This window comes from Rhodnius prolixus, unplaced genomic scaffold, assembly GCF_049639745.1.
Source record: "Rhodnius prolixus isolate KJV_2025 unplaced genomic scaffold, Rpr scaffold_7, whole genome shotgun sequence".
Lineage (NCBI taxonomy): Eukaryota > Metazoa > Arthropoda > Insecta > Hemiptera > Reduviidae > Rhodnius > Rhodnius prolixus.
Genome location: NW_027411582.1, coordinates 10,742,502 through 10,754,973, shown reverse-complemented (window position 1 = coordinate 10,754,973; position 12,472 = coordinate 10,742,502). Strand labels below are relative to the sequence as shown.

General features: G+C 29.0%; 1 protein-coding gene across 2 annotated transcripts in view; it reads right to left on the bottom strand.

The window, feature by feature from the left end:
• Positions 1–469: 469 nt before the first annotated feature.
• The window catches only part of LOC141446941 (cationic amino acid transporter 2-like), a 55,710-nt gene continuing 43,707 nt past the window's right edge, over positions 470–12,472 (bottom strand). The window contains exons 4-14 of one of the 2 annotated variants that reach the window (XM_074113962.1): positions 11,642–11,797; positions 10,595–10,699; positions 10,055–10,210; positions 9,727–9,851; positions 8,381–8,478; positions 7,365–7,504; positions 4,588–4,690; positions 4,311–4,468; positions 3,782–3,948; positions 3,550–3,658; positions 470–2,443 (exon numbers count right to left, since the gene is read on the bottom strand). In XM_074113962.1, the coding sequence (XP_073970063.1) occupies positions 2,310–2,443; positions 3,550–3,658; positions 3,782–3,948; positions 4,311–4,468; positions 4,588–4,690; positions 7,365–7,504; positions 8,381–8,478; positions 9,727–9,851; positions 10,055–10,210; positions 10,595–10,699; positions 11,642–11,797 (1,451 nt within the window). In that variant the 3' untranslated portion in view covers positions 470–2,309. Of the gene's footprint in view, positions 2,444–3,549; positions 3,659–3,781; positions 3,949–4,310; positions 4,469–4,587; positions 4,691–6,805; positions 6,946–7,364; positions 7,505–8,380; positions 8,479–9,726; positions 9,852–10,054; positions 10,211–10,594; positions 10,700–11,641; positions 11,798–12,472 lie in introns of both variants that reach the window. The other variant, XM_074113963.1, reaches the window with a different exon arrangement.

Sequence of the window (12,472 nt, the reverse complement as noted above, 5' to 3'; positions counted from 1 at the left end):
GGATCATTCCTTCAAATGAGCTAATAGACTGTAAGTTAAAGGTAGCAAGAAGTTGGATTAAGTTTAACCGTGAGAGAGCAATAATAAAGAAGTCTTAACCTTAGATCCGTCCCAATCATGCTGCTAGTCACTTGATGAATAAAAAAGGATTCGCATCCTTCTTCTTGCAAGAAAAACACTTTTTCATTGTTATGCTGTTCTGAAGTCACACTGTCATACAGTACTGCGATGTAAGGGAAGTTCAGGATAAAAAATAAATCTCCTTAACCAACTTACCTTTAAATCGATCTCAAAATGTAATCAAGTTCACTAAATACATTTTACATCACGTTTTGAGATGTTTTATTAAGGTATTACTATCAAAACAAATAAGAAAATGTTTTTCCTTCCTTAAAAGTCTTGTTCGATTATTCGATAGAATTGCTATTCTGCTTTTCTCGTAGAAGGGAAATAAGTTAAAGATAAACAGTTACAGTTTCTAAGACACTATATTTTTTATATATGTATTTACATACATACTGAAATGATCACAGGCGAAACAACAGTTATGCACATTCCCTTAATAATACAAAACAAATTAATACTTTCTAAAATTCGAAGTAAGTCCATAAATAAATTTTTATTTCAGCATTTTCAAACAATCAACACTTTAATTATGAATAAATAAATAATCAGAACAATTCACTCTTTAAAATTTCTGCTGTAAAATTAAATCTCTAAAAAAAATCTCTAAATTCTCTTTTGTAGTGATAATTTTATGAATTCACTTTTATTTATTCAATTTAATTTATTATTATTATTGATAACTTTGAAGTTTAAAATTTAAAATTACAAAATTAGATAAAAGTGAGCTTATCATTTAAGATCAAATTTTCTCGAATATTGATTTCTCTGTTCGTTTTTGGAAACAATTTTGTTTGACATTGGCACATCATTTTAATGAGAGTCATTTTTAGAGATTAGTACATTTTGTTTGAACATTTTTAAATCAGTTAATACAGTTAATATATTTATTTTATTTCTTTATTTATACTCAAATTAATTTTATTTTCAAAATATTTACAATTAATAAAAATAGAATTACTAGATTCTGCTGCGTAGAGATCACATTTATAATTCATTATTCTAAAATATTTTCCATTATTACATTATAAATAATACATGGATTATAAACTAAGGGATTCGTTCATGTTTAAATTTAAATTAATAAACTAATTTAATATAACAACAAAATGTCAATAATATATGTCCATCGTCTAATTTAAGATTTTCTAAATTTTATTTACAAAACCCGGTTAATACCAAATTATTTATCGACTTTTTATCTTAAAAGTGAGCTTAATTTTCTATTTTATAAACTTATATTATTTTAATTTCACTTTTACAGAACCAGTGTATGCTTGAATTTTCAGCTTACTTTTTATTTTATTTTTTAATGTTTCACAGTGAAGGTCAATGTAAATCTAAGACGTGATCCAAAGGGGGTAATTGTTACTATGGAAACGGAACTAAACTATCTTTCTATTCAAATTTGGCCGAAGTCAAGAAAAAAACTACCTTTACTTTGCATTTTACGTATATTTATATAAGGTATTGAAACGTTTCGCGGCTTTGTATTTCTAAAAGAAAAAGTCCACGCAGCAAAAAATGTTAAAAGGTACATTCAAAATATTTGTAAACATAATATTGTTAAAACCGAGTATTGACAACAAATGACTGGGCCTTTAGACCCCCTTTTTTTTCTCGAAAATGTTTTTTTTTGGAACCTAAAGTGTATGTATATAGTTAGTTAGGTAGGGACGGGATACACATCTGACTCAATCACTTGCTTTGCATTTGATTAAAGCGTAATGGGTGATTTAGAAGTAAATTCTTCAATGAAAAAAGTAAGATATTTTACCAGACGAATTTTATTTCAAGCTATCTTGTCGTTTTAGCATAATCTGGTTCAAGTTGAATCAAGTGAAGCCTTGAAAAATATATAATTCAATAATTTTATCTAAAATTACTTACACAAAAAAAAAAAACTTGTACTCATTTTCAAGGTAAAAACTGATGCGTAAGGTAGACATTAGTACTCGTATCTTTCTAATAATAATTGGTGAATTATACACAGCCCGCGGTAAATTATTAAATAATAGTGATAATTAAAAATAATTAAAACTATAAATATTCAACAAATTTAAACATAAAATGTGTTCAAAAAATATGTTGTAATTTCATTTTTTTTTTAAATTTACATAAAAAATAACATTCTTTTTTAGCGGTTCCTTACCAAGGTTATGTATAAAGACCTAAAACAAAATAATTTAAAATACTTTTGGAGCTGTCCACGCTAATTTTGGATCCCTCATATTTACAATTTGTATACTTTCTTTGGCCATTTTGTCTTTATTTCCTTCTACACTATGCTGAATGCTGTAGAATATGTAGATTAAAGCGCCTGAAAACAAATATCAGTTAGGCATAACTTGTAAAAAGTAATCAACTTCTTTCTTTACATGACGGTTGAAAGGAAGAAGAATGCAAATAAAGACTAAGAGATAAGACTCAAAAATGATGAGATTTTCCCATTTGGGATGTAAGTATTTACTACGAAACAACACGAAGTACTTGATTCCTCAAATTAATAAATAAAAATTCACTAATTTAATATAATATCTCTTAATATAATTTGACAATGAACTCTTATTTTGTGTCGTCCTAGTTCATTCCCAAATGTTCAAGATCAGCGTAGTGATTGCAGCCACAGCTTCATTCGTGCAGTTTTGATTTAGACAAATATTTCATGAAGTGCCTCCTCCAAACACTCTGTAGGATCTGGTTTGCTACCATTAATGGTTGCGGATTCTTTTAAGTTATGCTGATCACATTATTCTCTCTAATAAGGAGATAATGTACTGAGTGGTTTTTTTCTTAACACGGACAATAAAATACCTTTTAATGAAACCTCTATGTGATGATACGTGTTAGTTACATTATTTTACAAAGTATATTTAGTAATGTATTAGATTTAGACCACCTGAAGACCAAAAATTCAAACATTTATTTAGGTTCATAAAAATTTCCAGGTAACCATGTATACTTTGTAGTTCCTTCTGGCATAAGAGTGTCACATAGATTTAATTTAGTTAATACCCCCGCTTTGATCGCGTCTTTTTTTACGGCAAATAAATGGCGTTCATTTAAACGCTGAAGCTTTTTCCTCTATTTCATTATCAGTTAGGACGATTATAATACCTTATAGCTCTCCAACCCTAAGGAACTCGTGCAAGAACACCAATATCAAGCGAAATTTTAAAACAATAGTAAAGAAAGATATCTGAATGGTTGGTTCATTTGATTCCCAAGCGGAGATCTCAGGTTCGGGTCCTAAGATTTTCTCTTCCTAGGAACCATTACGGTCCGGTGATAGGTAACGAAAAAACAGTTGCCCTTCCAACCCCCCCTCCCCCAAAAAAAACCTCCTCTTAAAGAGTTTTTTTAAAATGTTATTTTGGATAATTTGTTTAAACTTCCATAAGTTTATTTTATTGTTAAATTACTTACCAATAATCAACCAGACAGCAAATCTTATCCATGTTTGAAAATCTAATTTCATCATCAGATATACATTTACAAATATGCTTACTGCAGGTAATGCTGGTAGCAAAGGAACCTGAAATTAAAATGATGTTTAATAGTTGTTTAAAAATTTAAATTACATTAATTGATCGGCTTAATGTGGAATTTACATGTTTTTTTTTTTTTCTTCTTTTTAGATTGAAAGATATTAACTTACTTTGAAAAATACCGGAGGCTGATCTTGTGGTTGTAAAGCAATAACAATTACTGGAAGACAAGTGAGTACTAAAAATAATATTAGTACATACAAAGGCCAAGTTGTGTCAGTCCCAAATGTATCCTCGAAGTTAACAATCCATATTGTTGTAATTATGGTACAGGCAACTGTAACAAAGAAGATTCTGTAGTTAAATTTTGTAGAAGAATTTTGAAGTAGTTATAAAAACTGTCTGGTAGAACAGTTGTATAAGGATTGATCGTCAAAATGTGCACGAAAAAGCGTAACGTTCAAAAACACCCAACTTTGACAATTTTTTTCTCTTTATCATTAAAAGATGACATTCCAAAATTTTCTTTAAAATATAGAACAAATCCTCCTTTATAACTTATTTTTGGTAACAAATTTAAAATTAATTTTAAAATATTAGTAATCAGTGTTAGTAAAATAATTAGATCCTGATTCGGTAAAAAATTATCAGCCCTGAAGGGTAACAAAATATTTACTTGCGGAAAAGAAGCAAACTTACCAAAAACGGTCGTAGCTCCTTCAGCAATAGAAGTAGTCGATTTATCGGGTAGTAGGGCTCTATTAAAATTGATGAGACGTCCGAAATATTGTCCACAGGTACAAGTTTCTTCTTTTAAAGTTCTTGGCTCGTACATTGCTGGTTTCGGATCACGGTATCTATTTAAAATAAAAGAGGAGGCTGAATAATTATTATCTATTTGGAAAGAATGTAATGTGATTGAAAAAAAAAGAAGTTTGATAAAGATTAAAGTTTGAATTAAAAAAAAAAAACTTACCTAAGCAATAATACACAAAGTGCAACAATTGTATACGCCAACAATGTTCCTATTGACATCATATTTATCAGTTGTTCAAGATTGAATAATGCAGCCATTATACCTAAATTGCAAAGCAGTTAATTGTTAAAATTTAGTTCTAAACAATATTAAAATGTTTTCTTTCTTTTATGATTGTATTAGCATCTTTAATTAACATAAATAACTATATAAATTGAAGTACGCATTTGCGTTAACCAGCGTTATGATTATTCTTAGATAATAATTAAAAAAAAAATCAATAAACTTCAACTTATCTAAACAATGAAACACCGTTTCTTAATAATTCAGATTTAAGATGCAAATTATTCTAATTACATGGAAGCATTCATGCACTTAAGAAGTAATAATTTATGTTATTCTATTCTTGCGCATGCAGTTAATAAAAAAGCCTTGTTGACCAAAAACATAGCAACCAACATGCTAACGATGAGCGAACGAATAAAATGCAAATTTACAAGTTGTAATAGTTGAATTGGTACAAGAAGTATTTATTTTCTTTTAAGTTCGAAATTATCGTAACTTCTAGCATCCTTCAGGAACCTGAAGAAGAGAATGTTTTAAAGCTTTGGAAGATGAAAGGATACCTTCCTTTTTTTCTTCAGTAACTTTGCTAAAAAAAGCAAAGAAAGTACAAACTACAATTGTAACCTCCAACCAACTATTGCAGTTTGTTTTGTAACAACAGCCTGTTATCCAATTTATTCATCAGTAAAGAAAAGTAACTTTACTGAAAATAGCTGTACTTTGTGGACCCTTTCAATCATAAAAACTTGTAACAAAGGTCTACCTTACAATTTATTCATCAAATTCAGCATATTTTGAATTTTCATTATCACACCAAATAGATATAATTCTATTCAAATAAGATTGATAAAAGTTAAGGAAACTAAATATCTTTTAATCCTATTAGATTATTTGTTTTAAAATTACACTTAAATGTTAATACTGGACAACATTGATGAATTAATAAAATTAACTAATGTTAATTAGAATGTGATTTATACTGTCTAGCTATATTAATTTGAAAACAAAAAACAAATTATAAGTATTTAATGTACCGTTTTACTATGAGCTGTAATGACCAGTATGCTTTTAAGGATATTAGCTTGACATTTACAACATTAACGTACTAGCGTAGGTCCTACATAAGCAGTAGATGTGTGCCCCTGCCTATGCATTCAGGATACCTGTTTGCAAGCCTAAGCAATATCTCTAACCACTCATGGAATGGCTAATAATGCGGTCGACAACACAACTACAAACAAAGACTACTGGACAAACAAGGAGTCACAAAGATCTAGTATTGATTTTTTTTGGCTCTTCACACTTGTAACTAAAAGCAGTATTATGAAAAATGAAGAACAATTACTTATTTCTCATTTCTAGTAATTGCTAAAAGCCCTAGCAGTGTACGCGCGAGTTTATATCATTATCAACATTGTAATAAGATGAAATTTAGATTAAATGTTCGATATTGTATTTAACGGAAATGCCTCTTTTGACTTCCTATCATGTATGTAAACTCTGTTACACAAAAACAAATAATCGCAGGAGCTCAAACTCCAATGTACAATTCTAATGTAACGTATGGTTCAATCATTTATACGATGTTTATGGTAAAATATGATAATTTCTAGAAAAGCGATTTTTTTAAAAACTTAATTATAATTTTTTATTTTAATTTTCCTTGTTTGTCTCGTCAACTAGTTGAACTAAACAAATTGTGTATTAAAAACTCAGGAAATGACTTCGTGAAAATTGAATTTAGGAGGTTTTCCACTCTTTCCTACGAATTCGACGGTTTTCCCTTCACTATTTTGGAAACGAAACTTATTTTGCTAAGTTTTTGATTTGGCTGAAAATCCGAAGAATTATTTTTACTTATTAAAAAAAATGAGAACAAAGTTATGTGCGTGTTTCTACATCAAATTTGAAAGCGCCGAAGGCAGTTCACACCAAGAAATTGTTCTTCATTAAAACAAATATAAAATATTTCACAATAAAAACAAAAAAATATTTATTATTGTATTAATTTTATCACATATTTCAAATCAAGTTACAGTTACAGAAAACTTTGCAATAATTTCCCTTTGCTGTTCTTTTTCGACATTGAACTTAACACAGACAAAAGACACATGTCACTAGATATCATTATGTTCTTCATTATGATAAAAACCTGAGACAACTCCAGAAATTATTGTAGCGTTGACTGGAGTCTTGGTCCTAGCATTCACATTGGCAAACAACTTAAATAGTAGGCCATCACTAGCGATTGCATATAACATCCTCGGCATTGGAAACATCGTGCCAAGAAGACTGTAGACATAAGTACGTTATTTTTTTTAATTTTAATTACTTAATTTAAACCATTAATTAGAATTTTTGTTATCGTCTGTAAACAAGACAAAAAATAGAGATAGGGAGAATTTTAGAATATGTTCTTAAATAAAAGATAAAATTCATAAATGAACCGGCACTCTTTATTAAAGTAAATATTCTATTAAAATTTAAACAAAATGTTAGTTAATAATAAAAATAAGAATTAATAATAATAATAAGAGTTAAAATTTAAAAAACAAAAAACCTTCTACGCATGCGAATTTATTGAACTCCAATTTCCAAAAATTCAGGCATGAATTCCCACTTTCAATAATAAAAATATCATGAATACGGTTGGTTAAATTGTGTTAAAGCTTTTCTTTGTGCTATTAAATAATATTATTCATTGTCAAGACCTGAAAAGATTCCGGAAGAAAGCGTTGCTAGTACTGGTGTTTGGGTTCCTTTGTAGATGTGACAGAAGAAAGGTGGAAGTAATCCATCCACTCCCATAGCGTACAGCACTCTTGGAAGTGGAAAGATGCAGCCTAACATGCTACCGGAATATTATGCACATCAATCTTTCAATTTAGATAATCTTAAAATTTGGTGACTTATATTTAGATAATTTAGAGAAATTCTTTTATATCAAATTTAGACACGGAGAAATTCGGTCTGTTAATCCAAAAAAAAAATTTACAAAATAGGTATACAAAATGTTGGTTTTCTACATTTTTTTCTGACACCAAATAGCTCCTCACAATCTTCTATCTATAGAAATCTGATGGCTTTTATCGTGTGTATCGTGTGTATTGCTCTTGAATCATATTTACAACTGAATGGAGTTAATATTTGAGTCAGTCTCTGTGAATATTATTGTCAAAGAATTTGATGCATTATGTATGTGTGACTAACAGAAGTAACAATAATATTCTGTGGTCCACGATAATCATTAAACTATAATATGAAACTATTTTGTGACGGAGAAGTACAAAATTGGAGAATGAGGAAACTGGAGGTGAATTGAAAGGTTACTTTATATAATAAGGAGTTTTTAGGCAGGGAGACGCGATGTACGAGTATTCTAAAGGCAATGCTTGAGGATTAGGAGCTCAAAGATGTCTTGGGGTATTCTGGATATTGGAGAGTTCCTTCAGGGAAAAAGCATATTATTTCCCCTTATGATCATTTAGTAATAGATTTTTTGCACGTCGAAGCAGTTGAAAAATATTGGCCCACAATATTCAGGGGCTTTTGGGGGGAAAAAAGCCCAGAAAATGTAGTAATGGTAGATTCGTATTAAAATCTACGAACATGAGAAAATGTTTAAGAGGAATTTCTTCAAATTCTACAATTATTGTAATTTTCTGACTCAAATGCAAATATTTAAAAATCCATTGTTTCTACCGATATTTAATGATTTATGTTTTACCTTGTACAAAGTGCAAATATTGCTCCTGCTGATACAATAGTACTGACCACGGGCATGCCTACATTTTTGAATGTAATGACTATTGAAGCATTTTCATCCTAGAATAATCAGTAATAAAATAAAATTAGTATTAGGTTTTACATTGGTTACACATTTTCATAAAATTATTGTATTTGTTTTATTTGAAAAAGATTTGCTAAGACTTTTAACTATCTTGTTGTAATTTCATTACAGAAGCTGAGCTAATATGTGCTTTGTTTGCAACAATTTTATCAGATTACTTCAACGAAGATCAGCTACTCAACGAAATTATGCAACATAGTAAAACGTTGAATCTATAAGGTAATGTACCTATCCTAGAAATTAAAAAGTCTCGGAATCAAAAGAAATAAAATAGATACTTGTAATATTCAGTTCTGCAAGTATCTTATTCGTGCTTCAGTTTTTTTTTTCTTTTTTTGCCACACTTCAATAATACATATTTATTGACATCGTTATACAAGTTCCTAGATTTTTAGTAAGCCTAAACAAGTATTAATGTACTAAAAAAAAAAAATACAAAAATAATCTCAGCTCCAAGAATTTAACCAACCCTAACTTTAAGGCAATGATCTAAAGGTAATTCATAGGAACAGTATCATTATTCACTAATTTATACTGTTAATTTTGTTAAAATATAATAGAAATTTTTTTGGTATACTCCTTATTAACAGGTAGATATGATATGAATATAATTGATTATATTTTTAAATATTTTGATTGCAATTTTCTTATTTAGGTCAGCTGTAGTTTCCAACATGGACGTTAGGTGGCAGGGTGGTGTACTGCAGTTCTTAACTTCTATTGTGATCTCTTTTGCTGCTATTTTCAAATACGATTATTAGAAACGTAAGTTTTTTTTTATATTTTCACATCAATTTTTAAATTATTCATTAACTTTTCTTATCAGCCACTTTAAAATACGTAATTGTCTGTCTATGACCCAATTGGGGAGGTTATTCAATTCAATACGTTTTCAGGATTTCGGGATTATTTCTAAAAGATTATTCGTGATAAAAACTGTAACAGTTTGAACTTATAAACTCTAGTTATATGAATAGCTTGTTTGAAATGTGGAAATTCATATTTGTTATTAAAATATGTTAACTTTTTAAAAATAAATTAGTTGGTAAAGATGGTCACTGCAATGCTGTCATCGTGAGTTTAAATAATATTTACAACAAATAGATTTACATGATTAAAAATTAGATAGGTAATTAATTAAATTTTTGTATATTAGTTAAAATCAAAATGTTCTTAAACTGGCTAATTAATTCTGAATTTTTACAACTTTGTTGGATTGTTACCTGATCGTAGTATGGCCACATCATAGTTAATACAGTGGATATGCCGAAGTAAGCCAGAAATATGATTATTAATGATGTTACTATAGCTAATGGAATATGCCTTTGTGGATTTTTCGCTTCTTCGCCTATAGATAAACAAAATATATGTTATTAATTTGCGGAAATTCTACTTTTGTATTGAAATATATAGTTGAAAGAATTCTGCCTTCTACTGACAGCATGAAAGTAGCAGAAGTCCCTTCCTATAGTGTGGATGTAATGTTATAATCTTATGCGGTCATATTCCCCAAAACTTTCTGATGTTTAAATTTATTTCTTTCAGTTTTACCTGTAGTAGCCACGCAATCGAATCCCACGAAACCAAAGAAACATTTAGCCGCTCCAGCCATTACACCAGAGAATCCAAACGGTAAGAAACCACCTTCTCCTCCTTTAACACCTTTTGGTATTTCTGATTTTGGTATGTTCCAATTGCTTGCATTCACTGGAAACAAAATTTAATTTAATTTTAAGTTTGCTTCAATTCATAGACAGGTTATCTAATATATATATTTTGCCTTTTAAAAATGTCGCACTTTGCTATAAATTTCTTAAACTAAATCATTAATAAAGCAGACATTATCTTGATACAGGGCTTGCAGCAGTAAAGATGGTTTGCTTCTACAGTTTAAATTTTAAAAAATGAGGCCTATTCTAGACGTTCTCAAGCAGTTTATTTATAAAAGTCCAGAGCTAAAATAAGTTCTGTAGTCCCAAACTTCATATTCATGTTTACATAATTGTCACTATCAAATCAACTTACGGTCATTCGACAAAAGTAAGTTCATTAGTTAAAAATTATTATTTGAATCCAGAAATTCGTAATTACCTTTAAATAGGCCGGCTATGATAACTGTTACCACTGTTAGAAGGTTAAATGCTGTGAAGATATTGTTCATCATTGCTGATTCTCGCACTCCCCACGCTAGTAGCGCTGAAATAATAAATAAATATAATAAACATTTATTACTGTATTAGGATGAATAGAATTGAGTTATGTTCCTTTTCAAGTTTTATTAAACCCTTATTTAAATTGTTGAATTAACTTTTTTACATGAAAAGCCAGTTTTATTGAAAACAACTTAAAATTTAATTATATTTTTCTTGTGTTTATTGGTTTACAATCGTTTAAGATAGAAGTTATGGTAAGATTTGAAATATTTATTTGCAAAAATTTAACTTTTATTAAAATTATATTGTAAGTGATAAGTAATTCTACCTTTTTTAAGAGCAGAAGGGCTAGAAGTAGTTTTGAAAGATTATGCCCAAACGCTAATGCTCCTAAACTCAAAATTAATCTTCTCCATAAAAATATTTCGCATATTTGATTAAAACTCACCAACCAGCAATCTAATTTTGAAACAGAAGTTTCTTAAGAATTCGCTGAGTTATCACGAAAAAAAACAAAACTTTTTTTGCTATTTTTTGTTTGGTAACTGAGATAGACATTCTTAAAAAACTTGTTGACTGATAATCATAAGATTTTAACATATTAATAAACAGTTTTTGGAAATCCGCAATAATGGAGTGTAAAACATTTGATGTGAACACTTGACTTTTATTTTTTATTTTTGTACAGTATCAAGATTCTCACTCTTGAAACACTGAATAACATTTTATACGCTAAATTATCAATGGATTCTATTTAGAAATAATTTCAAAGAATGAAATATTGAGAATTCTAATCTTGTGCACGTCTAATTTTAGAAGTTTTAATTGTAGCGTGAATAATTAATGCTGCAAGGTTTTGTATAACATATTTTGTTCAAGTAACATTTACAAAAAAACTTTACATCTCTCCAATTTTAATTTAAAAAAGAAGAAGAAACTCTTGAAGATGTCTTTAAAAAAAAAAAAGAGAAAGTATAATTTTTACCTGTTAAAACCAGCACAATGCCTAATGAAAGAAAATCAGGATACGGCGAGAGAAATGAGACATGGATTGGCATTACTTCTCTTAAAGTGTTGGCCGTCACGTTACCTGTCATTGTGTCAAGGTACGAACTGAAAGCTCTAGCAACACTTGCTGTGCCTAAAACAAAACGACAATAATTATTATGGGGGAAAAAATAGAAACTTTCTCAAAATGTGTTATGACTTTTAGAAATCAAAATTATTTATGTTGAAATTTAAAATCACTGTTTAAATTGGTAAACTTAGTTGGTAGTTTGGTTTCTGAGAAGTCAAAATGTGGTCTACAGAAAATTACATATTTGTTACTTTCTCACATTCCTAATTCCAAATCTTACATCCATTGCGAAAAAGTCATGGTAAACATCATTTTGCTACTTTCTTTTAAAAAACCCTTAATAGAGGCTTGGTTTTATATAATTGATAGGAAGACAAATGAATTGGACGGTACTCCTGATCTGAATCTAGTCATTTTCTCGTTTTGCTTACTCACTTAGACGTTTTCATCCTCTTTGGGCAACAACTAGCTGTTCCCCAGTCTCTAATTCAAAAGAGCTGTAACCTTGTAAGAGATGTGCTCTAAAGTTCTTGAAGATTTTAATTCTTTATATTATTTATCTACGTTTAACTTACAAAGAGACACTTACATTGATACTCGTTATTTTCTAGGTTTGTTCCCCCTACTTCGTTACATCCTTTTTTTGTAGTGATTAGGTTAATAATAATGTTCTTAAGATCTCTGTTTCAAAAACCTATTGTCAAATTATGAATTTTACTATAGATTTCTGTCGAATTT